The sequence below is a fragment of the Oryctolagus cuniculus genome, chromosome 14 (genome assembly GCF_051225735.1).
Source record: "Oryctolagus cuniculus isolate XC-2025 breed Fujian yellow rabbit chromosome 14, ASM5122573v1, whole genome shotgun sequence".
Taxonomy (NCBI): Eukaryota; Metazoa; Chordata; class Mammalia; order Lagomorpha; family Leporidae; genus Oryctolagus; species Oryctolagus cuniculus.
Window position 1 is genome coordinate 97,006,607 of NC_142880.1, and position 27,727 is coordinate 97,034,333.

The window sequence follows — 27,727 nt, forward strand, 5'->3', positions numbered from 1 at the left end:
TCGCGGTCGCCGAGACCGAGGGCGGGGTGACTTCCGGCGCGGCGCCGGCAGGGCTGGTTCCGGAGCGGCGCGCGGGCTCCGAGCGGCGCGCGGTCCCGGCTGCCCGCTCGCGCCCGGGCGCTGGCGCTGGCGCCGCCATGGGCAAGAAGCACAAGAAGCACAAGACCGAGTGGCGCTCTTCGTACGAGGGTGAGGCGGCGGCGGCCTTTGTGACGCGGGGGACGTTCTGAGCGCGGGCCCCGGCGCGGGCGGAGGTGGCCCCGGGACGGCGGGCTGGGTCCGGCCACGGCCCGAGGGGGCTCTGGGGACGTGGGCGGGGTCTCGGGCACGGGACGGAGAGGGTCCCGGGGCCGGGCTGCGGGGTTCTGAGGGGTGGGCGGGTCCCGGGGCCGGGCTGCGGGGTTCTGGTGATGTGGGCGGGGTCCTGGCACCCGGGCTGCGGGGGTTCTGCTGAGGTGGGCGGGGTCCCGGCGCCTGGACTGAGGGGTCCTGGCATGGTGGGTGTGGCCGTGGACCCTGGGGCCGAGGGAGGCCAGGGGTGGTGGGCGCAGCGTCTGAGGCGGTCCTGGCGTGGCGGGCCGGGTCCTGGGCACAGGGGTTGAGCCCGGTGGGCGTGCGCCTGGGACCGCATACCCGGCCTCTGGAAGGTGGACAGGGTCTGGGGAGTGGGAGGGGCATCCTGGGCCCTCGGTGGGCTGGGTCCATGTTGTGGTGGGGATTCCTGCCTGCTGCCCACCCCTCCTGCCTCCTGTCCTGGGAACAGCAGTCCAGCGCCCAGCACTGCCTCCCCCCCTCCTTCCCTCCCTCCCTCCCTCCCTCCCTCCGGTCCTGCAGCTCTGCCGGTCAGTGCGTGCGGGGCTGCAGCAGACGGGGGCTCCTGAGGCCCAGGCTGCTGCTTCTGCAGTGGTGGGCTGCTGTGAGAGACCGGGCACCCCAGTGAGCCTGAAGTGACCCGAAAGGGACATGAAGCTCACTGCAGAGGGAGTGGGCGCAGATGGCTAGGGGGGAGCACCCGGCCATGGCCGATTTTGCCTGCCTGTCTTGTCTGGCCACTTGGCTGTCCGTGGTGTGGCAAAGCTCTACTCTCGGCCCCGCATGTTGGACTGAGGGTTCCCACCCAGGGGTAGTGCTGGTGGCAGAGCACACGGTGAGGCCCTTGTCCGTGTCTGTCCAGATTATGCGGACAAGCCCCTGGAGAAGCCGTTGAAGCTGGTCCTTAAGGTTGGGGGCAGTGAAGTGACCGAACTCTCGGGATCCGGCCACGACTCCAGTTACTACGACGATAGGTCAGACCATGAGCGAGAGAGACACAAAGAGAAGAAGAAGAAAAAGAAGAAGAAGTCAGAGAAGGAGAAGCGACTTGATGACGAAGAAAGAAGGAAACGAAAGGTAAGGGCGCTAGCAGGCCGAGGGGCCCTGCCCTGGGAACCCACACCAGGTGCCTGCGCAGCCCTCCTAGATCGTTCGTCAGCTCTGTCCCCCGGGCATCGTCCTAGGCTGCCCCTGCGGGGGATCTTTGTGAAGGAGAAGGGCGTTTAGAAGAGGGCGTTCCCCCTTCCTGTTTCCCCCAGGAACTAAGGAGAAGGCTGGCAGACGCTTCCGAATCCCTGCTGCTAGTCTGGGGTGAGCCACTGACAACTCCTGCTTCTCTGTACCCCAGGAGGAAAAGAAGCGGAAGCGAGAGAAAGAACACTGTGACACAGAGGGGGAGGCTGACGACTTTGATCCTGGGAAGAAGGTGGAGGTGGAGGCACCCCCTGATCGGCCAGTGAGAGCCTGCCGGACACAGCCAGGCAAGTGGTCCCTTTCCAGAGGCTCCCAGAGCATTACAGCTTGTCCTTGAGTAGGGGCTGGCCTCACTCCTCCTGCCTCCGGGAGGTGGGGAAAGAATTGGCGTGTTCTTTCAGGGCCTCGTACCAGTGTGCCTGGACCTGAGCTTCCCACCTTTGACATCGAGAGCAGGGCTGGCCGATTACTGCTTGTGACTAAAATTTTATTCCTTGACCCATGAAGAATGCTTCATGTGCTTTTGAAGACTAGTGAGAAGGAACTGAAGAGCAGAGCGCAGAGGCCGACCCCATGGGGCTGGCAGAGCCTAGGCCCACCTTCTGTCTGCCCTAGCGCCTGAACCAGAGCAGCATCAGGAGGGCGGCCAGGCCAGTGGACTCAGGGACGTACACACCAGCAAAGGACACAGAACCCTGTTTTGGAAGAGGGACTCTGAAGGCCCCAGTGGTGGGTCTGATGTCACTTTAAAGTGACTGCAAGCTGGGAACGAAGGAGGTAGGAGGCCTCTGGGGGACCTGCGTCAGGAGCGCTGCGAGGCCTCTGGGGGACCTGCGTCAGGAGCGCTGCCTTGCCTTCCGTGTCCCAGCGTCCGTGCTTAGGACTCACTGTGCCTGGGCACGGGTGCGTACGGCAAGGGCTCTCTTCCCAGTGCCCCACAGCACTGGTGGTTGCCACGTGGCAGGGACGCAGGAATCTGAGCGTGAGGGCCTGGGACAGGGCAGGAGGAGGTGCTGGAGCTGTGTGCTCAGACCAGCAGCAGCCCTGCGAGTCACGCTGTCTGCAGCAGGGAGGCTGTGAATGCTCGGTACCTTCTGGGTCTCATCGTTTGGTCTTCAGACATTTCTTGACCTTGGGTTTGACCACCTCTGATTTACGCGTGGAGGGGGAGGTGTTATCCTGTCCTTGTGGAGAAGGGGTGCTATTCTCTGGCACATCCCTGCCTGGTTTGCTTGAGGTTTTTTTTTTTTTTCTTTTTTTCAGATTTTTTTTTCTTTTTTTCTTTTTTTTTTTTTGAGAGGGAGAGTTAACAGACAGAGAGGGAAAGACAGATAGGGAGAGACAGAGAGAAATGTCTTCTACCTGCTGGTTCACTCCCCAAATGGCCATAATGGCTGGAGCTGAGCCGATCCAAAGAAGGAGCCAGGAGCTTCTTCCAGGTCTCCCATGCAGGTGCAGGGGCCCAAGGACTTGGGCCATCTTCCACTTCTTTCCTAGGCCATGAGCAGAACTGGATCGGAAGAGTAGCCAGCACACTAACTGGTACCCATATGGGATGCTGGCGCTGCAGGACGAAACCTGGCCTGCTACCTCACAGTGCTGGCCCTTGTTTGAGTTCTTGCTGGTGCGCTTGGGGTGGACATGTCACGCACAGAGCAGTAAATCTGGTGGATGTGTCTACAGACTCAGTGCAATTGCTGGTGCTGGCTGGTTTACTCTACTTAACTACCTATTTGGGGTTTGCCCTCCCACCCCGTCCCTCCTCATGTGCTAACAGTGAGATTCACTTCCCTGGACTTACGCTGCTCACTGTGGAGAGCCACTACCACGGACCCCCCTTTGAGGTCCCTGACTGGGCCCAGAGTTGTGTTAACAACCCTGGTGCTCACCAGAACTCCCGCGTGTTTACCTCTGTTCTGCAGAGGTGGGCCAGAGGTGTGGCTGCAAGTTGAGGAATTGCGAAGTGCGCCAGGAAACCTCTGTGTGCAGAGTTGTACCCTGTCTGGAACGTAGCAGGCCCAGTAGTGGGAGGAGCTGAGTTGTACCCTGTCTGGAACCTAGCAGGCCCAGTAGTGGGAGGAGCTGGGCAGGTCAGTGAGTGACAGTTCCACTCTGGTGCTTATTTTAAGGGGTTTTTGAGATTGACACTCTGTGCATTTTCTCACCCAGCCGAGTTTTGTGGTAGCCGAGGCTGGGTCTGATATATCTTTGGGTCCCCAGTTCTGACAAAATGCTGTGACTCAGGAATTTGCTAGTCGGTGTTAATTTTTCGCTGTTCTCACTTGTCAGCTGAGCACGAGAGCACGCCTATTCAGCAGCTGCTGGAGCATTTCCTCCGCCAGCTCCAGAGGTGAGGGGGTGTCTCTGAAGGGCCTGTGTTGGGGGACGGGGAGGTGTCGCCTTTCTGCGGGCTTCCAGCCGTGAAGCAGGCACGTATTTCCCAGGTGCTTTCTGTCCCGGCCGGGGCTGGCTGGACATCGTGGGCAGTGGAGGACAGGGCTTAAGGGCATGGAGCAGAGCAGGAGGGCTGCAGACCCTCCGTTCACCCAGCGTGAGCGGTAGGCTGTCAGGGAAGCTTTGACACACGTCCAGGCAAGAGCACTCTTCACTTGTGCTGTGTAGAAGACGCCTGTCACACTCTGAAAAGGCGTAGATTTTCTAGTTTTTAATTATTTTTAAAAGGGTATTCATTTATTTATTTGAAAGGCAGTGTGACAGAGCAAGAGACAGAAACAGAGAAAGATCAATCTTGCATCTGCTAGTTCACTCCCCAGATGGCTGCAACAGCCAGGTCTGGTCCAGACTGAGGTCAGGAGCCAAGAACTCCATCCTGGTCTCCCACACGAGTGGCAGGAGCCCAGGTACCTGAGCCATGTTCTACGTTTCCAGGCTGATTAGCAGGAAGCAGGATTGGAAGTGGAGCAGCTGGGAGGAGACCAGTGCTGATAGGGGATGGCAGCATTGCTGGAGCAGCCTCACCGCTGCCTCGCGATGCTGCCCCAGGTGTTTTATTTTTAAGAGGCAAGCTTTGACCAGTTGTATCAAGTTTTTGGATTTTGAGGATTTCTGTCATTTAGAAATCTAGGTTTTAAGGCCTCCTTGTGTTAAGTAAAGATGTCTTTGCTTTCAGAAAAGATCCTCATGGGTTTTTTGCTTTCCCTGTCACGGATGCAATTGCTCCTGGATATTCAATGATAATAAAACACCCGATGGACTTTGGCACAATGAGAGACAAGATCGCGGCTAACGAGTACAAGTCGGTCACAGAATTCAAGGTAAATTGACATCATTTTCTGGAATAATTGTCAGAGTCCTGTGTGTCCACTGCGCTTGACTCATCTCCCCCTTCTGCAGCAGCAGGTGGGCTGTGTAAACCTTCTCTCTGTGTTTGGTCTCAGAGCCTGGCTGTGCTCATGCCCCTAGAAACACGGCAGGAATAGCCAGGGCGTGATGTGTCCAGTTGGGTGGCCAGAGGAAAAGTAGTTTTAGAACCATAGATTTCCCAGTTCCTAGTTTTGTTCTTGTAACATTGGTTGTTTAATTTTATTATTTTTTAAAGCAATTCTTAGAGTATCTCACATTTTGCTCAGCTCTCTTGTGTTTCGTGGTACTAATTGTGAGAGTTAGAGATTGCTTTTTACCTTTTTTTTTTAAGCAAAGCTCATTTTTTAACAAAATGATAACATTGGCATTAATATTTAGAAAAAGTTTTTTTCTAGGTGTTAGCTTTGGTAAAGCTTGACTTTCCTGTGTATGTTTACTGGAGACACTGTCTGAGTCTGACACAGCCTGACAGACCAGGTGGAAACTGAGCGAGAAAAGAACTTGTGTGAGGGAATCAGGCCAGACAAGATCGGGTCTGTGGCAGTGGGCCGTGCCCCAAAGTCCTCTCAGTGTCCCTGCAGGGACCCTGTGGGATCAGAGGCGCTGGTGAGCAGCGGCCACCCTGCACGGACCCCGAGTTAGAGCCTGTTGGGGTACGTGACAGATGTGGCCCTGCACCTTCAGCGCCCTCTGGGGGTGCTGCACAGTGCCAGTGGGGGATTCTGGGCTGGTGGAGGCCCTGGTGGCACACTCTTGATCGTGGGGCTGTGTACAGTGCCCCTTCACCGTCCTAATGTCACAGCTGCTGGAGCTGTGTGCCGAGTGGGTTGGTATGATGATGGCCTGCCTGTACTTTCAGGCGTGCGGTAAGACTGTCCTCATTCCGGGGAAGGTCTTTTTCTGATGGTTGTGGGAAGCCATTTGAAGACAAAATGTGAAGTTCTGTGAAGAATCTGAGGGGTGGAGGGTGTCCCTGGGACCCCCACTTTACCTTCCAGCTTCACTTGGGAGAACCATTGGCTGCTGCTGCTTGTTTGAGTGTCCAGGCCTCCAGCAAGAATAGGGGAAGCGCCCCGGAGGGGAGGAGAAAGCACAAGAAGCCCTTTGCTCTCACAAAGCCTGTGTGCGGCGCTCAGAATGGAACTATGGCCTTCGACGAGCTCCTCAAGGAGGGGTTTTTCATCCCAGTAAAGACCAATGAACAGCTATGAAAATTTCTCTGAGTTCTTAAAAACTTTTAAAAGCTGTTTTTTAGGTCAGAGAGCCAAGTTTGTTTTCCACACAATTTCTGCCTTTCCTTTGTGGCCTCTTTTGACAAGAATCTCAAACTCTGGCATTTTGGACTTAATTCTTGTGGCTTTTTTTTTTTAATTTTTTTTTTATTTTCAGGCAGATTTCAAACTGATGTGTGATAATGCAATGACGTACAACAGGCCAGATACCGTGTACTACAAGCTGGCCAAGAAGATCCTGCATGCCGGCTTTAAGATGATGAGCAAGGTAAGGCCCCACCAAGAGCAGCGAGCCGGAAAAATCCAGCGAGTTCTAGTCCACAGCCCTCAGGTGTGAGCAGAAACTCACAGTGAATGACATGCTCCATCCATCGCCACCGCCATGGTGCTGCTCCCTCTGCTTTAGGGTAGACGTGCTGGCCACCCCCTTCCCTCCCTGCACCTGCTCCTGACCTAGCTGTAAAGTCTCATTAAGACTTGGCGGAAAGTTCCGGAGCTGTTGATCTCAAGCCTGGGTGTCCGTCTCATTGGCTTGCAGCCAACCCTGTGGGTGTGTTCGCAAGGCTGCCTCCCTGAATCCCGACGGCACCTCCTTGTCCTCCTTGGCCATCCTGCTTGGCTTTCCCATCTGAGCTGGGAGCCAGGCTGCATGTGGCACGTGTGGGTGAGGTGCAGCAGTGCCGCGCAGTGGCCTGCTGTCACCAGCTGTGGCCATCCCATCCCACCCATCGTCACGGCGCCCTGGCTGTGAGGGAGAGGTAAAGCCCTGCTCTGTGCTTTCTGATTCTAGGAGCGGCTGCTAGCTCTGAGGCGCAGCATGTCGTTCATGCAGGACATGGATTTTTCTCAGCAGGCAGCTCTTCTGGGCAGCGAAGAGGCCGCCGTTGAGGAACCTGCTCCTGAGGTTGTACCCGTCCAAGTAGAAACAGCCAAGAGAGCCAGAAAGCCGAGTAGAGAGGTCATGAGGTAATGCCTGTGTGCACAGCGTGCTTGCCTGTGGGAGTCGGGGCTGGGGGTGTCCTGTGGGTGTAGACAGCCTTGCAGTTGCTGGTCCTGTGGGGAGGAGCCTGGTTCTGTAGTATCTCCAGGCTGTGGCCCGGGCCCAGGTGTTGTGAGGCTCCAGGTGCAATGCCTTTACCCAGTGCTTGAGAGATAAGTAGCTGTCCCTTTCCTGCCCCTCGAGGGAGGTCACTGTGTTGCATAGGTAGTGTTGCAGTGGTCCCCCAGTGATGTCAGCAGACCCTGGGACCATGCAGGCAGGCCATTCTGAAAGGTGGTTTGGTTGCTCACCACACACACTTGGACAACACCGTCCTGCAGGCATCATTGCCACTTGTGCCACTACAGATGGAGGAGGCAGGGGCCCGAGACAGGCTCCTGCGCATTACCATTTGTACTTTTTTTTTATTTAATTTTTTTAAATTTATTTGTAAGGCAGACTAAGAGAGAGAGAGAGATCTTCCATCTTCCTGGGTCACTCCCCAAATGGCCACAGTGGCCAGTGCTAAGCCAGGCTAGAACCAGGAGCCAGAACTTCACCCAGGTCCACTACGTGGGTGCAGGGACCCAAGTACTTGGACCTCTTCCACTGCTTTCCCAGGCACATTGACAGGGAGCTGGATTGGAAGTGGAGCAGCCAGGCCTTGAACCAGTGCATTACAGGCAGTGGCCTCACGCTGGCCCCTGCCACATGCATTCTTAACCTGGTGTGGCCCGTCCAGCTCACATGGCTGGCCCTGCAGCTTGTCTGCCACTCCTTCCCGTGTGAGCTGTGTGTTAGCATTTATCAGCCCCTCACACTCTGGACACCCCCTCCCACACATGATGCCTGCTGGTGACAGAAGCTGTACCTGTCGCTCAGCACAGGAGATGTGGCTGCATCCATTCTGGGGAGTTGACACTCTACTACAGTAGCTACACAGCTGTGGCTGTACAGACACAAGGCTCGTAGCTCTGTGGTCAAGTGTGGGTTTTGTGGAAAGCGAGGAGTGGCTGCAGGTGTAGTGGCTCCCGTGGCTCTGTGCCCTCCACCGGCAGCAGCTGGTGGCCCTTCCGGGCCTTTCTCTGGGGTCTGTGCAGCTCTTTGTTTCCTCCTAGGGCTGAGTGCTGAGGGTGAATTACACATCATAGCATTAGCATTAGCCAGAGAGAGAGGTCTTCATCTGCTGGTTCACTGCCCAGATGGTGGCAACGGCTAGAGCTGGGCTATCCAAAGCCAGGAGCCAGGAGCTTCCTTTGGGTCTCCCACGTGGGTGCAGGGGCGCAAGGTCTTGGGCATCCTCCACTGCTTTCCCAGACCATAGCGGAGAGCCAGATCAGAAGTGGAGCAGCCAGAACTCAAACCGGCACCCATAAGGGATGCCAGCACTGCAGGCAGTGGCTTTACCCGCTAATCCACAGCACTGGCCCCTGGATTTATTTTTAAAGAATTTTCTGTTTATTTACTTATTTGAAAGAGTAGCGAGAAAGGGGGTGGGGGAGAGAGAGATCGCTCGATCTTCCATCTGATGGTTGACTAAGCCAGGAGCTTGAAGCTCTATCCTGGGCTCCCACATGTGCAGCGGGGACCCAGTACACGGGCCATCTGCTGCCTTCCCAGATGTGCTAGTAGGAAGCTGTATTAAAAGCAGAGTAACTGGGACTCAAATGACCACTACAGTATGGGGTGCTGGCATTGCAGTTGATGACTTAAGCTGCTGGGCCACAGTGCCATTCTCTAGTGGTTGGTTGTAAAGTGCTTTGAGGGAATTCTGAGTCCTGTCCGTGTACAGTGTGTGTGCAGTCAGTGGCTGCTCTGGTGCGGCCACATGGGTGGTGCTCATGGTGGGTTGTGCAGGTTGCGTGTGCACGGGACGCCTGTGCCAAATGGTCCTGTGGCCTTGAGTGTCTCCTAGTGTAGAGGATGGGTGCCTTCTAGAAAAGTAGCTGATGGTTTCCCTTTGTGACTCCCTATGTGCCAGTGCTGCCCAGCACTCGTGGTTTCCTGTGGCCTGGGTTCAGGGGCCCTCGGGCCGAGATTCTGGCCTTGCCTGTGTTGAGGTGTTTAGATAGAAAGCTAGAACCTGTGCTTCGTGCTTCCAGGCCTGTGGTCCCTTAGCAAAGCATGCTGGGCTGATACCCCAGCCACACACTGTGACCACAGGAACGGTCCACTGGCCGCTGATACGTGGCCCGTCTGCCTTAGAGCCTTCCACGGGAGAGGGAGCTGCCTGCTCGGGTGCCGTGTCCAGTGCTTGTCAGCCCTTGGGGTTGAGAACTCCTGCATCACAGGGAGCCACCCAGGGCACCGACTGCAGTCTTGGGCAGAATAGCCAGGCCACTCTTGGGGGCAGCAACCTGACCTCGCCTGCCCAGCCTTACTGTAGTGCAGCTCTCAACCCACCAGAAATGTCACTGCTGAGGGGTGCCTGTAATGATTCTAAAGGATGAGGTTTCTGTCATTTTCCTTCTGTTGTTTTTAAAGTAACTGAAGTGTTCTTGACACTTGAAAAATATGGAACGTGTACTTGGCTTAGAATTGTTCTTCATCTTGTTTTGTTATGAAGAGGAAGAAACATTTTGAGAAGTGTGATGTGAGACAGTGCTCTCACTGTGTTAGGAAGTGAGGAGGAGTGTTTGGGTGTGAGCAGGGCAGTGCTGTGTGTGTGTGAGCGTGAGGAAGTGTGGAGGAGGAGTGTTTGGGGTGTGAGCAGGGCAGTGCTGTGTGTGTATGTGTGTGTGTGAGGAAGTGTGGAGGAGGAGTGTTTGGGTGTGAGGGGGCAGTGCTGTGTGTGTGTGTGAGGAAGTGTGGAGGAGGAGTGTTTGGGTGTGAGCAGGGCAGTGCTGTGTGTGTGTGTGAGGAAGTGTGGAGGAGGAGTGTTTGGGGTGTGAGGGGGCAGTGCTGTGTGTGTGCGTGAGGAAGTGTGGAGGAGTGTTTGCGTGTGAGCAGGGGCAGTGCTGTGTGAGTGTGAGGAAGTGTGGAGGAGGAGTGTTTGGGTGTGAGGGGGCAGTGCTGTGTGTGTGTGTGAGGAGGTGTGGAGGAGGAGTGTTTGGGGTGTGAGCAGGGCAGTGCTGTGTGTGTGAGGAAGTGTGGAGGAGGAGTGTTTGGGTGTGAGGGGGCAGTGCTGTGTGTGTGTGTGAGGAAGTGTGGAGGAGGAGTGTTTGGGTGTGAGCAGGGGCAGTGCTGTGTGAGTGTGAGGAAGTGTGGAGGAGGAGTGTTTGGGTGTGAGGGGGCAGTGCTGTGTGTGTGTGTGAGGAAGTGTGGAGGAGGAGTGTTTGGGTGTGAGCAGGGCAGTGCTGTGTGTGTGTGTGAGGAAGTGTGGAGGAGGAGTGTTTGGGTGTGAGGGGGCAGTGCTGTGTGTGTGTGTGAGGAAGTGTGGAGGAGGAGTGTTTGGGTGTGAGCAGGGGCAGTGCTGTGTGTGTGAGGAAGTGTGGATGAGGAGTGTTTGGGGTGTGAGGGGGCAGTGCTGTGTGTGTGTGTGAGGAAGTGTGGAGGAGGATTGTTTGGGTGTGAGCAGGGCAGTGCTGTGTGTGTGTGTGAGGAAGTGTGGAGGAGGAGTGTTTGGGTGTGAGGGGGCAGTGCTGTGTGTGTGTGTGAGGAAGTGTGGAGGAGTGTTTGGGGTGTGAGGGGGCAGTGCTGTGTGTGAGGAAGTGTGGAGGAGGAGTGTTTGGGTGTGAGCAGGGCAGTGCTGTGTGTGTGTGTGAGGAAGTGTGGAGGAGGAGTGTTTGGGTGTGAGCAGGGGCAGTGCTGTGTGTGTGAGGAAGTGTGGAGGAGGAGTGTTTGGGTGTGAGCAGGGCAGTGCTGTGTGTGTGTGTGAGGAAGTGTGGAGGAGGAGTGTTTGGGTGTGAGCAGGGGCAGTGCTGTGTGTGTGAGGAAGTGTGGAGGAGGAGTGTTTGGGGTGTGAGGGGCAGTGCTGTGTGTGTGAGGAAGTGTGGAGGAGGAGTGTTTGGGTGTGAGCAGGGCAGTGCTGTGTGTGTGTGTGAGGAAGTGTGGAGGAGGAGTGTTTGGGTGTGAGGGGGCAGTGCTGTGTGTGTGAGGAAGTGTGGAGGAGGAGTGTTTGGGGTGTGAGGGGGCAGTGCTGTGTGTGTGAGGACGTGTGGAGGAGGAGTGTTTGGGTGTGAGGGGGCAGTGCTGTGTGTGTGTGTAAGTGTGGAGGAGGAGTGTTTGGGTGTGAGCAGGGGCAGTGCTGTGTGTGTGAGGAAGTGTGGAGGAGGAGTGTTTGGGTGTGAGGGGGCAGTGCTGTGTGTGTGAGGAAGTGTGGAGGAGGAGTGTTTGGGTGTGAGGGGGCAGTGCTGTGTGTGTGTGTGAGGAAGTGTGGAGGAGGAGTGTTTGGGTGTGAGCAGGGCAGTGCTGTGTGTGTGTGTGAGGAAGTGTTGGGCAAGCCAGGCCAGGTGTCCGTGCTCGGGCCGTGCGGTGGATGGTGGGTGAGCTGGAGGAAGTTCTGTGAGTCCTCCCGTCATTGCAGACTGCAGCAGAGGCGGGTGTGCGTGCGAGCCTCGGCTGACGCGTCCTGCTGTCCACACCTCTAGCTGCGTGTTTGAGCCTGAAGGGAACGCCTGCAGCCTGACGGACAGCACCGCAGAGGAGCACGTGCTGGCACTCGTGGAGCACGCAGCAGATGAGGCTCGAGACCGCATCAACCGCTTCCTCCCTGGCGGCAAGGTAGTGTCCCGTGGCCTTCCTCGGGGGGCGCACCGGCCCCAAACCCTCGTGTCTGCTTCCTCTTGGGATGGGGCTTTGAGCTTTGACGTAGCTTTCAAAGTCAGGTGATTACCGGTGGACAGTCTCGATCCAGGCAGGGCACTGCCTAGGCCTCGGAGCTGCCCCTGGCCTGGGGAAGCCAGGAGGTCCGGCTCAGAAGCTGGGGCCCACTGCGCAGTGCCCACGCACCGTGTTTCCTCAGGAGGGCCCCAGGAGCCCTGCTCGCAGGAGCTGCCTCACCTCAGGGTCACCCCTTTCCCTCCACAGTACTGACCTAAGAGTACTCGTGCACACCCTGTGCCTCCCTACCCAGCGGTCACGACCTCCGTCAGGCTGACCTGACTGCGCTGCCTGCCCCGGGGTGGCCAGTGGGAGCCTGTGCTGCTGACTGCTCAGTCCTTAGGATGAGGCCCCTTCCCCGTGCGTGCTCCCCTCTTGCACGGGCATCCTGACTGGGGCACCCGTACAGGTGTAGTGCCAGCCCCCTGTGCACCTGCAGGCTTCGGGCAGCCAGGTTAGCAGAAAATAGCACACGGGTGAAAGTACTCTTGGAAGGTTTTATTGACCTGATCTATCCAAAATCTTGTCATTTAGACAGTCTTTATAAAAACTTAATTGGATTTCTACGTTTTCTTTTTCATGCTAAGTCTTTGAAATGGACGTTGGATTGTAAGTAAAGAAGGTTGAGATAAACATTTTGGATGTGTCAGGTCATAGGAGCTAGACTCAGGCTAGCGCTGCCTGTCGTGTCTGCTCTTCCTAAATGTGCCCGCAGGGAGCTGCACAGAGATCTGTGGGCTGCCTCGTTCTGGGCGCAGGGGCCTGCCCCATGTGCTGCAGCCCTGGTGCCAGCCATTCCTCCAAGGATCCCTGGTGTGTTTAGGGAGAACTCTTGTGTCTGTAAGGCCCTCTGAGCAGGTGGGTGTGCGTGTGCCTTCCATGCATGCACACCTGACAGAAGGAAAGCTGTGTTAGGCTGGGTTTCCATTTGCTCAAAGCCACGTTTTCTTTTTTTTTTTTTTTTTTTTTTTTTTTTTTGACAGGCAGAGTAGACAGTGAGAGAGAGAGACAGAGAGAAAGGTCTTCCTTTTGCTGTTGGTTCACCCTCCAATGGCCGCCGCGGCCGGCGCGCTGCGGCCGGCGCACCGCACCGATCCGATGGCAGGAGCCAGGAGCCAGGTGCTTTTCCTGGTCTCCCATGGGGTGCAGGGCCCAAGCACCTGGGCCATCCTCCACTGCACTCCCGGGCCACAGCAGAGGGCTGGCCTGGAAGAGGGGCAACCGGGACAGAATCCGGCGCCCCGACCGGGACTAGAACCCGGTGTGCCGGCGCCGCTAGGCGGAGGATTAGCCTAGTGAGCCGCGGCACCGGCCCTCAAAGCCACGTTTTCACACTGAGACCTCCACCTGTAACAAGGACGCGGGACCCACCTCCTTTTCCCGAGGGCCTCCACAGCGTGCTCCTCAGGCCAGCATGCTGTTGTGCCTCGTCTCCCGCCTCTCCCCGTTCCTGCTCATCCTGTCTCTATCGAGACTCCTCGCAGAACGCTCTGCATGAGCGTCGTGCCCATCCCACTTGTCCCTGCGTGCAAGCCCGTGACCACTCCGTGAACATGTCCCCGCAGGCCTGGCCACCCTCCCACACGTCACAGATACACCTGTCTTCTTGCCGAGTCTCTGGACCCCAGCATGTGGGCTTGTGTTCGCTGCGGGGTTTTGATGGAGGTGCAGCCTTGGGCTGTGAGGTGCTGGTGTGGCTTGTTGACGGGCCATCTGGGTCCCTGTCATTTGGTCAGGCTCATGAGCGATTTTGAGCGTTTACCTCTGGGTAAAGGTCTTCATCTCAGAAGCTCTGCTTTGGAAGTGGTCAGGACAAGCCCGTGGGCACATCTTGCCACGTGTGGCCAGTTTTAGATACCAGGATACGTGGATGGGGCCTCTTTGGCGTTGCTCACAGGGAAGCAATCTTCCTGGCCAGTTGGGTCCTGTCTGAGATAAACGTCGCCTATGGCACTTTATTCATTTGCACTTGAGTGGAATCGCATGGTCCCCTGGAAGCTGACCCCGGCGCTCCTTCTTTGCAGATGGGCTACCTGAAGAAACTCTGTGATGGAAGCCTGCTCTACAGCGTTGTCAACGCAGCTGAGCCCGATGCCGATGGTGGGTGCCCCGGCAGGGAAGCAGAGCACGTGTGGTGACACGGATGCCTGCACCCCAGTGAAGGGGCAGCATGAGGAGCATTCTGTTTCCTGTTCCTTGACATGCCTCTCTACATAGGTGCTGAGTGGGGGCCCGAGGGTGCTAGTGGGCCAAGATGCTGGTCAGACCCCTGTCGGGGCTTCCTTGGTGCTGCGGGAGGACTTGGTGTCACCCTCCTGCAAAGCTCCCAGGAGCTGTGCCGCTGGGCTTTGCCTCACGTCCTGAGCTCAGCTGACATTGCTGTATCAAAACCAGCACACTGGCTTCTGGGGCTTAAGAATGGTTTCAGAAGAAAGGCTACATGTGGTAATCCCATCAAGGGAGGTCTAGAAGGAGGGTGAAGAGGCTGCCTCTGGTCCCCTGAGACAGGCATTTTCATGGCCTTTGTGAAACATTGTTACTACTTCTCCATCTCCTTGAAAATCCTTGGACAAACAGTGAAGCTGGTGGAAAATGTTCCCAGACACACGTGAGAAAAATGGGACCGAGCAAGGCTAGCTTTGAGGTTCTCTTGCTGTGGGCTCTCTGCATGTGCTCGGCAGCTCCTGGGGGCTGCGTGTTCCTGATGACATGTTCATGCAGCCCTGGATAAGAGTTTCGTGGTGTTCCCTCTAGTGCCTGCTGCACACAGCGTATAAACTGGAGTCTCACCGTTAGCTGGAGCAGCTTGGCAGTGTTTTCTGTGAGATGCTTACCTTAGAACATCGAGGGGCTGGTGTTGTGACGGAGTGGACTGTGATGCTGGCATCCCAGATGGGTGCCCGTTCATGTCCTGGCAGCTCCACTTCCGATCCAGCTCTGCTGATGGCCTGGGAAAGCAGTGGAAGGTGGCCCAAGTGCTTGGGCTCCTGCCACACATGTGGGAGACCCAGATGGAGCTCCTAGCTAAAACTTGGTCCAGCATCCGGGGAGTGAACCAGCAGATGGAGGATCTCTGTCTCTCCCTTTCTCTCTGTAACTGTCAAGATAGATAGATAGAGAGAGAGAGAAACATTGAGATTGAGGTTTCAGTTGGGAACTGAGACCCTGCAGACATCCTGTAAGTATGGTGAGAACCGAGCAGAGCAAACACTGTCGGCTGAGTGCGCAGGAGCCGAGGCTCGTCTGTTAGCTGTCGTTACAGAATCCTTGCCGCCACCCTGTCCCTAGCAGTGTGCTGTGCTGTGCTGTGTTGTGCTGTGGAGAAGCGTTGTGATGCTGGGCTGGGGCAGGCCCTGTGCTCACGGCCCCCCGTGTCTGCTCTTACAGAGGAGGAGACGCACCCTGTGGACCTGAGCTCGCTCTCCAGTAAGCTGCTCCCGGGCTTCACCACGCTGGGCTTCAAGGACGAGAGAAGGCACAAAGGTAAGGGGCTGAGGCGGCAGAGCGCACGGCGCTGGTGATGCAGGGTCACAGGGTCTGCTCGCTGCTGTTCTGGCCGCGGCTGTGGTCCGGCTTTAGAAACCGTGTAACTAAGGTTTGGTAAGACGGGAATAGAATCAGATCATCTGAGGTCCTTTCTGCTTCTTGCTCTTTATTGGTGGGTGTGGCACACTCCCAAGCTTCGAGCAGTTCTCCTGTGAGCGCCCAGTGTCCACCGGGCTAGCTGACCTCAGTGGTGATCCAGTGGGAATTTAATTTCTTCCAGCAGAATGCCCCCCGCAATCCACGGGAGGGTAGCTGCCGAGAGCCCTGTGCGTGGTGATGGTGGCAGGGCGAGGAGGTCATGCGGGGGCACGTGGGTGTGCTGGCTGCCTGGGCAGTAGTGGCATTTGTACCTGTGGCTGTTTCACATTTGTACTGGGCATTCTGGTCGATTTGGAGTGCATACATGTGCATGAACAGTTTGTGCACATGTGCGTGTGTGTTGCAAGGCTACATACTTTTTGATTCCCATCCTGGGTTCAGTGTTTCTTTCCATTTTCTGTCCCCATGACATTTACAGAAGTGTTCTTTCTGAGGTCCAGCAGTGTCTGTCTCCTCCTCTCCCGTCCTCCACCATTGCGTCCTGTCTGACAGCTGTGGTCAGGTCCCATCCCTGTCTGTCTCCCTGTCTCCACTGTTGCTTCCTGTCCGACAGTTGTGGTCACTTTTTTTTTTTTTTAATATTTATTTATTTGAGAGGCAGAGTTATAGACAGAGAGGAGAGACAGAGAGAGGGGTCTTGCATCTGCTGGTTCACTCCCCAAATGGCTGCAAGGGCTGGAGTTGGGCCAATCCGAAGCTAGGAGCCAGGAGCTTCTCTGGGTCTCCTACGCAGGTGCAGGGGCCCAAGGACTTGGCCCGTCTTCTACTGCTTTCCCAGGCCATAGCAGAGAGCTGGATCAGAAGAGGAGCAGCTGGGACTAGAACAAGTGCCCTTATGGGTTGCCTGGCGGTGTTTGGGTTGTCACCAGCAGTGGGGTTGCTCCTGGGAAGAGGCTGGGAGTGCTGTAACACTCTGCAGCGTGCAGGACCTGGCACTGAGCATGCTGGTCCCTGGTGTCACCCTTAGGAGGCTGAGAAACCCTGTACTCTGTGCACATCTTAATTGATGTGCTCACAGGAGCCAACGCTGTACAGGCCGCAGGGTGGGATTCTGTGACCTTGCTGGGCAGAGCCCTCGGCACCTCTGTCCAGTCCCCTGGCAGCTCTGCTGTGGGTCAGGGGTCATTCCTTACAGTGAGGTAGAGCCTTTCCCTGCAGTCTGTGGAGGTATAAAACAAGGTTAAGTTGATTTTGCTAGTTCACACAGACAGCTTTTATTACTTCAGTTAGACTTGGAGCAGAAATTTCAGAGAGAGGACAGGGGTGGGGAGCAGCTGTGCGAGCGGGTGTGGTTGGTCAACCCAGGAGAGACAGGAGTGTAGCTGTGTGAGTGTGCTGGGTGACAGACTGACTCTGTTCCCTTTGCTCTCCTTGTCCTCTTAGTCACGTTTCTCTCCAGTGCTAGCACCGCGCTCTCCATGCAGAATAACTCAGTGTTCGGAGACTTGAAATCGGATGAGACAGAGCTGCTGTATTCAGCCTATGGAGATGAGACGGGCGTGCAGTGTGCACTGAGGTAGGCTTGGCCACACGTCCACACCCAGCCTTGTGAGTGGCTGAGGGCGATCTTTGAACACAGTGGGGAGGCCCCTGGCAGCGGCACAGGTGTCACGTGCAGGCATCCGTCGGTCTGCTGCAGCCCACCTGGAAGACAGTCATCACCTCGGAGAAGGCAGTGCTCCAGGCTGCAGCTTAGGAGGAGGGTGGGGGTGTGTCTGTGTGCGCGAGTACACCTGAGTTTACATAAGTTATGTTCCCTGGGTGCACTGACTCGTGTTCTCAGTGGCTGTGTTAGTCCAGTGGGGTGACTGCAACAGGTACCGCAGCCTGTTGCTCCTAAAGTCTGAGAGTCTGGAATCCAGTTGTGGACAGGATTGGCTCCTCCCGAGGCCTCTCTCTCGGGCTTGCACACACTGTCTTCTCCCTGTATCTTCATGTAATTGTGCTTCCGTGTGTGTCTGTTTAATCACTTCATTTTTGTTATTTATTTATTTGAGAGGTAGAGTTGTAGATGGAGAGGGAGAGACAGAAAGGTCTTCTATCCTCTGGTTCACTCCCCAAATGGCTGCAGTGGCTGGAGCTGGGCTCATCCAAAGCCAGGAGTCAGGAGCCAGGAGCACTTCTGAGTGTCCAACACAGGTGCAGGGGCCTAAGCACTTGGGCCATCTCCCACTGCTTTCTCAGGCCATGGCAGAGGGCTATACTGGAAGAGGAGCAGCCAGGACACAAACCGGCACCTATATGGGATGCCGGCACCGCAAGTGGAGGCTTAGCCTACTATGCCACAGCGCTGGCCCAGTCCCCTCTCTTTATAAGGGTACCCATCAGACTGGATCAGGGCCCACCTGAGTGACGCCGTTGAATCACCTCTTTAAAGTCCCTCTCTCCGAGTGCAGTCACATTCTGAGATAGTGAACAAAACAGGACGTGAGCAGAAATGTGAAGGCACAGAGTTCAGCCCATCATGGGGATTCAAACGTAATAATAAGGACATAGATCTAGTACTGTGTTTCTTTTGGACCGTTTTTGTGTTTTCTGTGGCAGAATGGAAATGGGTCACTCTTGTAGAATTTAGTAATTTCTCTGGGAAAAGTTTATTTTATAAGCCTCTAAGAAATAAAATCTTCACATCTCAGATCTTTGTTTAGTCCAAAAAAATTAGAGTATGTATGAAATACAGACAATTCATTTAGCCCCTGAGAAAGTAAATGAATACCTAATCCAGATTTTGTGACCAAAAAAAAAAAAAAAAAAAAGTAGAAATGGGAAACTGAGGAAGACACTTATTGCAGGACAGAATGGTGCCCAAGTAGAAACCGAAGGGCTGGTGACCTCACCCTGTGGAGCCCAGGCCCTAACTGCCCTGTGTTTCCCTGTTGGCAGTCACAGCTCCTCAAGGACACCGATCACTGGGTGTCCCACACCTGCGGCCCCCAGACCTGCCTGCCTTCCCCAGGGCTCCTGGTGCTCGTCCAGGTCTGTGTGCTCTGCAGTGTGGCTCCTCGCGAGGGCCGTGGGCGCACCCTGGGACGAGCGCCCCCTGGGACGAGCCCGAGCTCAGCTGTGCCCTCGAGGTCTCCCTCTAAGCCGCGCTGCTCTGCAGTCGGGCAGGGAGGTTTCCTGCTTCCTGGCGCAGGTCTCCATCCCTGTGTGGAGGGCTCAGGCTGTCGGCTCACAGTCTGAGCCAGCAGCCATCTCTTCCTCTCAGGGCAGGCGCCCTGTTGAGGACTCCACACGGTTGAAGTCTAGGACTGCACTTCTGTTCCATGCCTACTGTCTAATTTTGTTTTACTTATGTTTTTTAAAGCAAACACATTCATGTCCAAAAATCAAAACTATGCAAAAAAGTATATGTTGTCCTGCCCCCGTGCCTGCTTGGTCATTTACTACAATCTGCTTGTATTTAAAATGCAAAACTAGTAGATAGGAATGAATCTGTTGATACAATCAGCAAAGCACATTTCTACACTTGTGTGTATATATTTGTGTACTGTCTCATTTTGGATCACGGACCAATTTGAAAATCTAATGAAAACTGTAGGCCGGCACTGTGGCGCACTAGGTTAATTCTCCGCCTGTGGCGCTGGCATCCCATATGGGCGCCGGGTTCTAGCCCCGGTTGCTCCTCTTCCAGTCCAGCTCTCTGCTGTGGCCCCAGAGGGCAGTGGAGGATGGCCCAAGTGCTTGGGCCCTGCACCCGCATGGGAGACCAGGAAGAGGCAACTGGCTCCTGGCTTCGGATCGGCACAGCGCCGGCTGTAGTGGCCATTTGGGGAGTGAACCGACGGAGGGAGGACCTTTCTCTCTGTCTCTCTCACTGTCTATAACTCTACCTGTCAAATAAAAAAATTAAAAAATTAAATGAAAAAACCTGTCAACCCGCTCTCCTAAGGATTCGAAGCCGGGAGGTTCTCGGCGAGGTGTCTGAGGCAGTGTGCGACGTGCAGGCCTCTGCAGTCAGGGCTGCGGTGACTGGCGGGTGGCAGTGTCGTGCAGGTGGAGGCTGCGGTGACTGGCGGGTGGCAGTGTTGTGCAGGTGGGGCTGCAGCCCTCTCCCATGACTGGCGGGTGGCAGTGTCGTGCAGGTGGAGTCTGCGGTGACTGGCGGGTGGCAGTGTCGTGCAGGTGGGGTCTGCGGTGACTGTCATGAGGTGGGGCTGCAGCCCTCTCCCATGACTGGCGGGTGGCAGTGTCGTGCAGTGACTGGCGGGTGGCAGTGTCGTGCAGGTGGGTCTGCAGCCCTCTCCCATGACTGGCGGGTGGCAGTGTCGTGCAGTCAGGGCTGCGGTGACTGTCGTGCAGGTGGGGCTGCAGCCCTCCCCCAGGATGTTCTCACGTGGTCCCTTCTAGCCTGCAGGAGTTTGTGAAGGATGCTGGGAGCTACAGCAAGAAGATGGTGGACGAGCTCCTGGACCAGATCACAGGCGGGGACCACTCAAGGATGCTGTTCCAGCTGAAGCAGGTGAGCGCAGGCCCTCAGCCCGCCCTGGGCCTCTCCTCGCGTCAGGATGGGTGTGCTGCTTGAGGGCATCTCTAGCTGTCTTCCTTCAGGACGTGAGTTTTGCTTTGAACAGTTGATTATGGGGGCCCATGTCGTAGCACAGCTTCCAGTGCCTGCACCCCATACCAGTGCCAGTGTGAGTCTCGGCTGCTGCACTTCCTGGAGAAGGCAGTGGAAGATGACTCAGGTGGCTGGGCCCCGCCACCCTTGTGGAAGACCAGGATGGAGCGCTAGGCTCCTGGCTTTGGCCTGGCCCAGCCCTGCTGTCATGGCCATTTGGGGAGTGAACCAGTGGGTAGAAGCTCTCACTCTCTCTGTCTCCCTGTCTCTCTGACTTTCAAATAAACAAATAAATCGTAACAAGATCAACAGTTCATTATCGCTTCTGGAAACTCTGTGACATCCTCATCGCTTTGTGGCACCAGATTTCTTGGATCCGCCATCTCTCTTCTTCCAGAAGCTGTGAATTTAACCTAGCACTAACTGATACTCAGTGCCAAAATCCATGCCATGGAAGAAAACTTATTTGCAGAAATGGACCTTGAAGCAATGGCGTTATTTCTGTTTAAAAGTAGGGGTCAGGTGTTTATCCTACTGGTTAAGGTGCCCTCATTCCACTCTGTAGTGCCTGGGCCCCATTCCTGGTTCCAGTTTCCTCCCAGTGAAGACCCTAGGAGGCAGTGGTGATGGCTCAAGTACTTGGGTCCCTGCCACCTACATGAGAGACCTGGGTTCTGTTCCAGGCTCCCAGCCTTGGCCCCAACCTTTATAACCCTCTAAGGAGTGAACCAGCCAAGTGAGGCTTTATCTGCCTTACCTCTCTCTCTCAAATTAAAAAAAAGTCAGTGAAAATCCTAAGTGATTCGCAGAATTATCATTCTGAACCGAGACCCCAGGCTGGCGCCGCGGCTCACTAGGCTAATCCTCCGCCTGCGGCACCGGCACCCCGGATTCTGTCCCGGTTGCTCCTCTTCCAGTCCAGCTCTCTGCTGTGGCCCGGGAAGGCAGTGGAGGATGGCCCAAGTGCTTGGGCCCTGCACCCACATGGGAGATCAGGAGAAGGCACCTGGCTCCTGGCTTTGGATCAGCGCAGTGCACCGGCCGGCCGTGGCGGCCATCTTGGGTGTGAACCAACGGAAAAGGAAGACCTTTCTCTCTGTCTCTCTCTCATTGTCTAACTCTACCTGTCAAATAAATAAATAAATAAATAATCTACCAGTAGCTTCCCATCTCTTAAAAAAAAATAGAGACCCCAGGCAGAAGAGGGCACGCTCCTGCCTGCCTTTGAGGTTGTGCACAGTGCTGGGGTGTCTGAAGGTCTCGCTGCCGTCTCAGCCTGGGGTGGCAGCACTGCGGAGGCCGACGGCCCTGTTCCCCTGGGTGTGTCCTGGGAGGGGTCCACTTGTGTGTCCCACACACACCTGCCTGCTGTGGGACTTGAGCAGGTCTCAGGTGCCTGTCTGCTGCAGGTTGAGCCACCAGTGTTGCCTAAGCTGTCTGGATCTGGCTACAACACCTGACTTCTTCCTGACGCAGCACTGGCGTTCTCTCCTTCATCCGTCTTTGGCGGCGGGGGCACTGCCCTGGCACCACCTCCTGGAGGAGAGAATAACGGTGGTCCAAGCGGGTTATAAAGACCCTGGCCAGACCCCCACCTTGACCTGTGAATAGCACCCAGCTTCTGTGCTGGGAGGGGAGGAACCTGGGTGTCCCGCTGTAAATTGCCTTCGAAACACTGATGTCTCGCCTGTTGCTTTGCAGAGGAGAAATGTTCGCACGAAACCTCCGGATGATGTGAAGGTGGGTGTTGGGAGCATGTGAGGGAAGCCTGGTGTGCAGGTTCTCTGGGGCGTTGAGGTGCAGGGTGTGAGGGGAGCGCATCTGTCGTTTGATGGAGAAGCTGGTCAGCTTTCTGACGGAGGAGATGAAATAGTAGTGTTCTCCCCACCCCCATTTCTAAAGACTCGAGGTAAGGAGGCCAGGCTGTAGTACATTCTTCCAGGTCTCGCAGCTGGAGTTTCAGAACAGTGAGCCTGACCTGCCGTCCTCAGGGAGGGGGGCAGGGAGCAGGACTGTCCCGGGCCAGGGCTGCCAAGCTTGTCTGACAGTGAGGAGGCCTTGCCTGGGTCAGCAGGTGTGGATTTAGTCTTGGGTCCCTGGGAGCTGTGAGACCTCAGCCCTCGGCGTGACCTGAGGGTGGAAGCTGCACTGCTGGTGCTGACCAGAGAGCGCCACGGGTGGCTGTAGGCTCACCTGGGGCCACGCCTGGCTGGAGAGAGGGTGCCGGGGCCTGGGGTCTGCTGCTTTGTGACTTCATGCCTGTTGTCTTCCTCCGTTTTGTTGGTCTGAGTAGACTTCTCTGCGGAGTGTGTTTGTGCCTCCGTTTGTGTGCTTAGACGCTGTGAACAGGGCGGGTCTCGTATCCCTTACTGAGGGGTGGACCCAGGCTTGGCAGATGATCAGAGGTTTCGGGAGCCAGTATGGAGGGCATCTCCTCTTGTCTGCTCGCCCTGTGTTCATAGAACCTTCGCGCCTGTCTCATTGTCCACAGGTTGGGGACACGCTGGGAGAGGCCGGTGCCTCTGCTTTGGACTTCACCTCCATGCGGCCCTGCCCCGAGGTCTCACTGGACATCTCCATGCTGGGTGCTCTGGGTGAGTTGCATGAGGTGCTTTTGCTGCCCTGCTCCTGCGACGCTGTGAGGCCCCGAGGGAGGAATTCTTGGTTTCCCAGAGTCCTCTGAGCCACCCAGCACCTGACCAGGGGATTGGGCGAAGGAACTGGGTTCATAGCCAGTCTGTCAGGAGCACAGGTAAAACCACCTGGGGCTGTGCCGGGCGTGGGAGTGGGGTCCTGAGAACCAAGCCCTAAGCTGTGGGCTCTGGTTTGCACTGAACTGAACCGGAGGGTGCTCGGCTGGTTTCCTGCAGAGCTGCCGGCTGTGGGTGCCAGGGCTGTGTGAAGTGCAAATGAGAGTAGAAAAAGCTGTGCATTTCCAGACAGGCTGGCCCACCTGGTAGCTGCGGAGGGGCCCCACTGCCCTCAGGACCACCCACACTGGGCTTACCTGTGTCTGTGTTGTGACTTGGGCTGCACCTGTACAGCTGGGGCTCTGCAGGCAGTGTGCAGCTCAGTGAGTACTGGCGCAGGGCCTGCTCTTGGGCGACCGTCAGGAAGGGCCTCTTCTTCCCGATCCCGTGCGCTGGTGCTGACGAGCCATCTCTGCTGCCCATGGTCGGGTTTCGCAGTGTCTCCTTCCTCACGGCACTTGGAACACAGCTGCTTTCCAGGTCCCCAGCCCCACCCCAATCCCAGGGACATGTGGCAATGCCTGGAGAGTTGTCATGTGGGGGGTGGTTCTGGCAGAGCCCCACTGGGTAGCCTGCTTGGCATCCTGCTGTGTGGTGACCCCGTGTCGACTGCGGAGGCTGAGAAACCCTGCCGCACCGTCACGTGGGTGTGGGGAAGCTTTGTTTTTGTTACTCATTTTATTGGAAAGGCAGAGAGACAGATCTCCCGATGTCCACTGGTTTATTCCCCAAATACCTGCAAGAGCCAGGGCTGGGCCAGGCCAAAGCCAGGAGCCAGTTGGGTCTCCTGTGTGGGTGCAGGGACCCAAGCACTTGAACCTCCCCTGCTGCTCCCAGATCAGAAGGCAAGGAACTAGGACTCACACCGCCCCGCAGTGTGGGATGTGGCACCTACCCACTGTGCCAGTGCTGCCCCTCGGGGAGCTGTTTGAAGAGCGAGGAGCACGGCCTTGCCTTGTCACCAGCCCCACGCCGCCTTCCCTTCGCCGTGCTTTTAGATCATTTGTATTTGGTGCAATCACCAGCTTGCCATCTTGCTCTGTTTTCCCCTCAACTGTGTCAAGATCCCCACAGCCACCCCAGGTTCGGTGATCCGCTAGGAGAACTGAGGCAATGGAAGGCACAGAGCAGAATCGGCAGGCCCCGGCGTCCAGGGGTTCCTCCCAGGGGAGTCCCCACGTGGCACCCTCCACCTGGCACACAACCAGGTCCAGACTACAGGAGGAGAGCAGGGCGTTGGTGCAGTCACAGTGTCTGCCCAAACAGTGGAGGTGCAGGGCGCCCCTCGTTAGCGGTGCTGGGACTCCCGAGGTGCAGGTCCTCAGTCCTCCCCCGTGGCCTGCAGCCTGACGGTGGTGGGAACTTTCCACACAGCAGCTCTTCTCTACCTCAGCACTTGTAAGAGTTTCACCTGCTTTCTTTTTCTTTAAGATTTATTTATTTATTTGAAAGTCAGAGTTACAGAGAGAAGGAGAGGCAAAGAAAGAGATAGGTCTTCTATCCACTGGGTCACTTTCCAATTGGCCGTAACGGTTGGAGCTGCGCTGATCTGAAGCCAGGTGCCAGGAGCTTCTTCCTGGTCTCCCATGCAGGTGCAGGGGCCCGAGATGGACTAAGGCCATCTTCTACTGCTATCCCAGGTCATAGCAGAGAGCTGGATTGGAAGTAGAGCAGCCAGGACTTAAACTGTCGCTCATATGGGATGCCCGCACTGCAGGCAGTGGCTTTACCCGCTGTGCCACAGTGCCAGCCCCAGAGGTTTATAACTTCCATCGCATAGGGAAATTCTGAATTCTGATGCCTTCAGCAGCCAGCACCTGCCCTTTTCCTGGCCTCTGAGGAGGCCTCATGTGAGCCCTGAGGCTGTCTGCCTCTGTCCTCTTTCTCTGGACCCTGGAGCTCCTCCCGAGTCCTCCCGTGTTGGCTGTGGCCCCAATGGACATTCTTCTCTGGCACTCCCGTCTGCTCTCCTCACGCCGTCCCCTTGTCACCTCTTTCGCTTGTGTTTCCTTTGCCTTCTGAAACACGTGGAGCATTGCTGGTTTCTGACTGCTCTTCCCTTCTGAGTTCTCTGTGGGTTTTGGTCATTTGCTTATTTGCACACCAGAAGCTTATCTGTTGGATGTCAGACAGGGTCTGCACCCTGGGCACTCGCGTGGGCTGCACACCTCTGGGTCCTGGTGGCCTTTTCCTGAGGCTGTTGGGTGGTTGGAGCCCCCTGGATCCTTTCCAGGCATTGCCAGGCTGGACCCAGAGCCCTCCTTGCTGTTGGTACAGGCAGGCCCCTCTTGGCTACCGGCTTCTGAGGGCTTGAGCAGACACCCAGCTGGTGGGACACACGTCGTCAGCTGTGGGTAGCTGGGCCATCTGTGGTGCCCTTCCTGGCCTGCACCTTTCTCTCTCAGGCTCAGCTGCGCGTTTTGCTGAGACACGGGAGTGAGTGCAGATCTGGCTGTGGCTTGAAGCTGCCGCAGACCATGCCGCACCCGTGTTCGGCTTTCTGATTGTTGATACAGGAGGTCAGCCACAGAATGGTGTGGTCCTCTGTCGTGGCAAAGCTTTCCACAGTATGAGTGTGTCAGATTGGGTGTGGGGCATGGCTTGTGCAAAAGACTTTGGGTGTTCGCTGCCCCTGCCCTGGAGGCCTCCCACTGTATAGCCCTGACCTCGAGCTCAGAGAGCTTTTCTGCCGTGAGTTCTTCCAGCGCAGTTGTGCAGTGCTTGTCCTCCTGGGCCCAGGGCCGGAGCTGACCGACGCCATGTCCCCTAGGGAAAGTGAAGAAGGAGCTACACCACGATGACGGCCACTTGAGCTTGGACGAGACAACCAAGCTCCTGCAGGACCTGCATGAAGCGCAGGCAGAGCGTGGAGGCTCCCGACCCTCATCTAACCTCAGTTCCCTTTCCAACACCTCTGAGCGGGATCCTCACCATCTGGGTAAGGTGGCCTCAGCCAGGCAGGCTGATGTGCACAGGTGCTGGTGGCCTGTGACGTGGACGTGGCTGGAAGGTCAGACCGTGGCCTCTGGCCCATGGGGCTACGTGCAGTCGGGACATCCTTGTCCTGGCCTCCTTGGAGGAGCTGCACCTACCTGTGTGGCGGTCCAGGTGAACTTTCGGGAATGTTTGCTTCTGTCCCGGATTCGTCCCCGTGGTCCTTTCTGCAGTACAGACATTGCCCCTCCATAGATCCCGGTGTTCAGTGGTGCTGTCAGGGACCGTGACCTCCTCTGACCAGGGCTCTGCTGGGGAGAGGGAGGTCAGCACGGGAGTTGCCTGGCTGGGAGGCCTCAGCTGCGGCCCAGGGCGCCAGGCGGGTCCAGCACTCCTTAAGTGTGCTTACTTGTTTCTGGTTCTCAGATGTAGATGTGAATTAATTCTTTTTTTTTAGGATTTATTTATTTGAAAGGCAGAGTTTACAAAGAGGGAGAGACAGAGAGACCTTCCATCCACTGATTCACTCCCTAAATGGTTCTAGCGGCAGAGTTGGGCTGGTGTGAAGCCAGGAGCTTCCTCCACTCACCCATGTGGGTGCAGGGGCCCAAACACTTGGGCCATCTTCTGCTTTCCCAGGTGAATTAGCAAGGAGCTGGATTGGAAGTGGAGCAGCCAGGACTTGAACTGGTGCCTATGTGGGATGCCGGTGTCGCAGGCAGTGGCTTTACCCACTGTGCCACAGTGCCAGCCCCGATGTGAATTATTCTTTAGGCAGAGTGAATCTTGATGTGTTTGCAAGGAAAACGTAGTTTTTTCGATCCCATTATAGCCTTGTAATCCAATGATGAACTAAACAGTGCCAGGATGTTCTGGGTGGCTCGATCAGAGAGCACTTCAAGTCTTGGGGAGCCAGTGAGAGGATCCCCCATCCCTCGAGCGAGCAGAGATACCCTCGTGTCCCAGGAGCCTTGGCTGTCACTGAGACCTGGCCTTGCAGACAGAGCCATGTGGGAGACAGTTTAGTTCCAAGTGCCCCACACTGCAAATCCATCCGTATGTGTTGAAATGGCACATTTTCCTCAAAATTTCAGGAAGCCCGTCCCACCTGAGTGTCGGGGAGCAGCCGGATGTGACCCACGACCCTTACGAGTTTCTTCAGTCTCCAGAACCTGCAGCCTCTACCAAGAACTAGCCTCGTAGGTAGCCTTCAGTTGTTTCACTTTGTTGAGTTTTCACTCGCGTCTACAGTTTCGTCGTGAGACAAAGACTTACGTTTCCCGCTTTGGTGTGCGGGAAGCAGTCCCAGGAGGTGATGAACTGTCTGTGACATCACTGTCAGCAGCGCCGCTCCTGGGCACCGGGCCCCATTGTGTGGACTTTGAATAGTGGCAACCATATACAAGGGCATGTGGCTGGCTTGCCCCGAGCACCAGCGTCAGACGCGGGCAGGCTGTTGTCTCTGCACGCGTCTTGTTTCTGCCCGTGTCTGGTCATGGCCCTGGGAAACAGACCAGAGTGTGTGTGCTTGTGCTGAGTGGCCTGTGTCCCATCGCAAGCCCACATTTCCCAGGCAGTAGGGTCCCCAGAGGACAGCCTGAGGTGGGGCAGTCTCCTCGTTGCTGTTTGGACGAGCGTGGGAGAGGAGTGGACACAGTGAGCCTGTGACAGAAGAATCCAGTGTCCATGAAGCACATTGTAACTGGGTGTCTACTGGATGCCTGCTTACCTCTGCAAAGTGCTGTAAATACAGATCTTAATAAAGAGACATGTTCAAAGAGCCTACGGGAGCGGTCGTTCGGACACGGCTTGGGGCAGCTCTAGGCATGCTCCTGTCCCTGTGACGCTGTGCTGTCCCTCGTCTGGCCTGCCTGTGTGTTGCCGGGGCCCCTGTTCCCATGCGAGGAGATGCAGATGTTAAGGACCCTTTATCCCAGGGCTGGGGACAGTTGGTGCTCAGCTGTGCTGGGGGAGGCGTGGCTGGGGAGCCTGGGGGCAGCAGGCAGTGCCCTGGCTGAAGCACTGGGCTGGGTAA

At 56.3% G+C, this 27,727-nt stretch overlaps 1 protein-coding gene across 3 annotated transcripts; it reads left to right on the forward strand.

The window, feature by feature from the left end:
- Window positions 1-11: 11 nt before the first annotated feature.
- BRD9 (bromodomain containing 9) lies at window positions 12-27,472 on the forward strand. Of its 3 annotated transcripts, none has more exons than XM_070056929.2 (16): window positions 12-189; window positions 1,175-1,389; window positions 1,661-1,793; window positions 3,796-3,856; window positions 4,637-4,781; window positions 6,220-6,330; window positions 6,853-7,028; window positions 11,571-11,703; window positions 13,827-13,902; window positions 15,190-15,285; window positions 16,831-16,963; window positions 19,798-19,909; window positions 21,710-21,748; window positions 22,500-22,602; window positions 25,529-25,696; window positions 26,787-27,472. In XM_070056929.2, exons 1-16 carry the CDS (start codon window positions 138-140, stop codon window positions 26,885-26,887), a joined length of 1,854 nt encoding a protein of 617 aa, XP_069913030.1. In that variant the 5' UTR covers window positions 12-137; the 3' UTR covers window positions 26,888-27,472. The 3 variants fall into 3 exon arrangements, with proteins under 3 accessions (XP_069913030.1, XP_069913031.1, XP_069913032.1); XM_070056930.2 differs by having other exon boundaries at window positions 15-189; window positions 6,913-7,028; XM_070056931.2 differs by having other exon boundaries at window positions 15-189; window positions 6,916-7,028.
- Window positions 27,473-27,727: the final 255 nt, after the last annotated feature.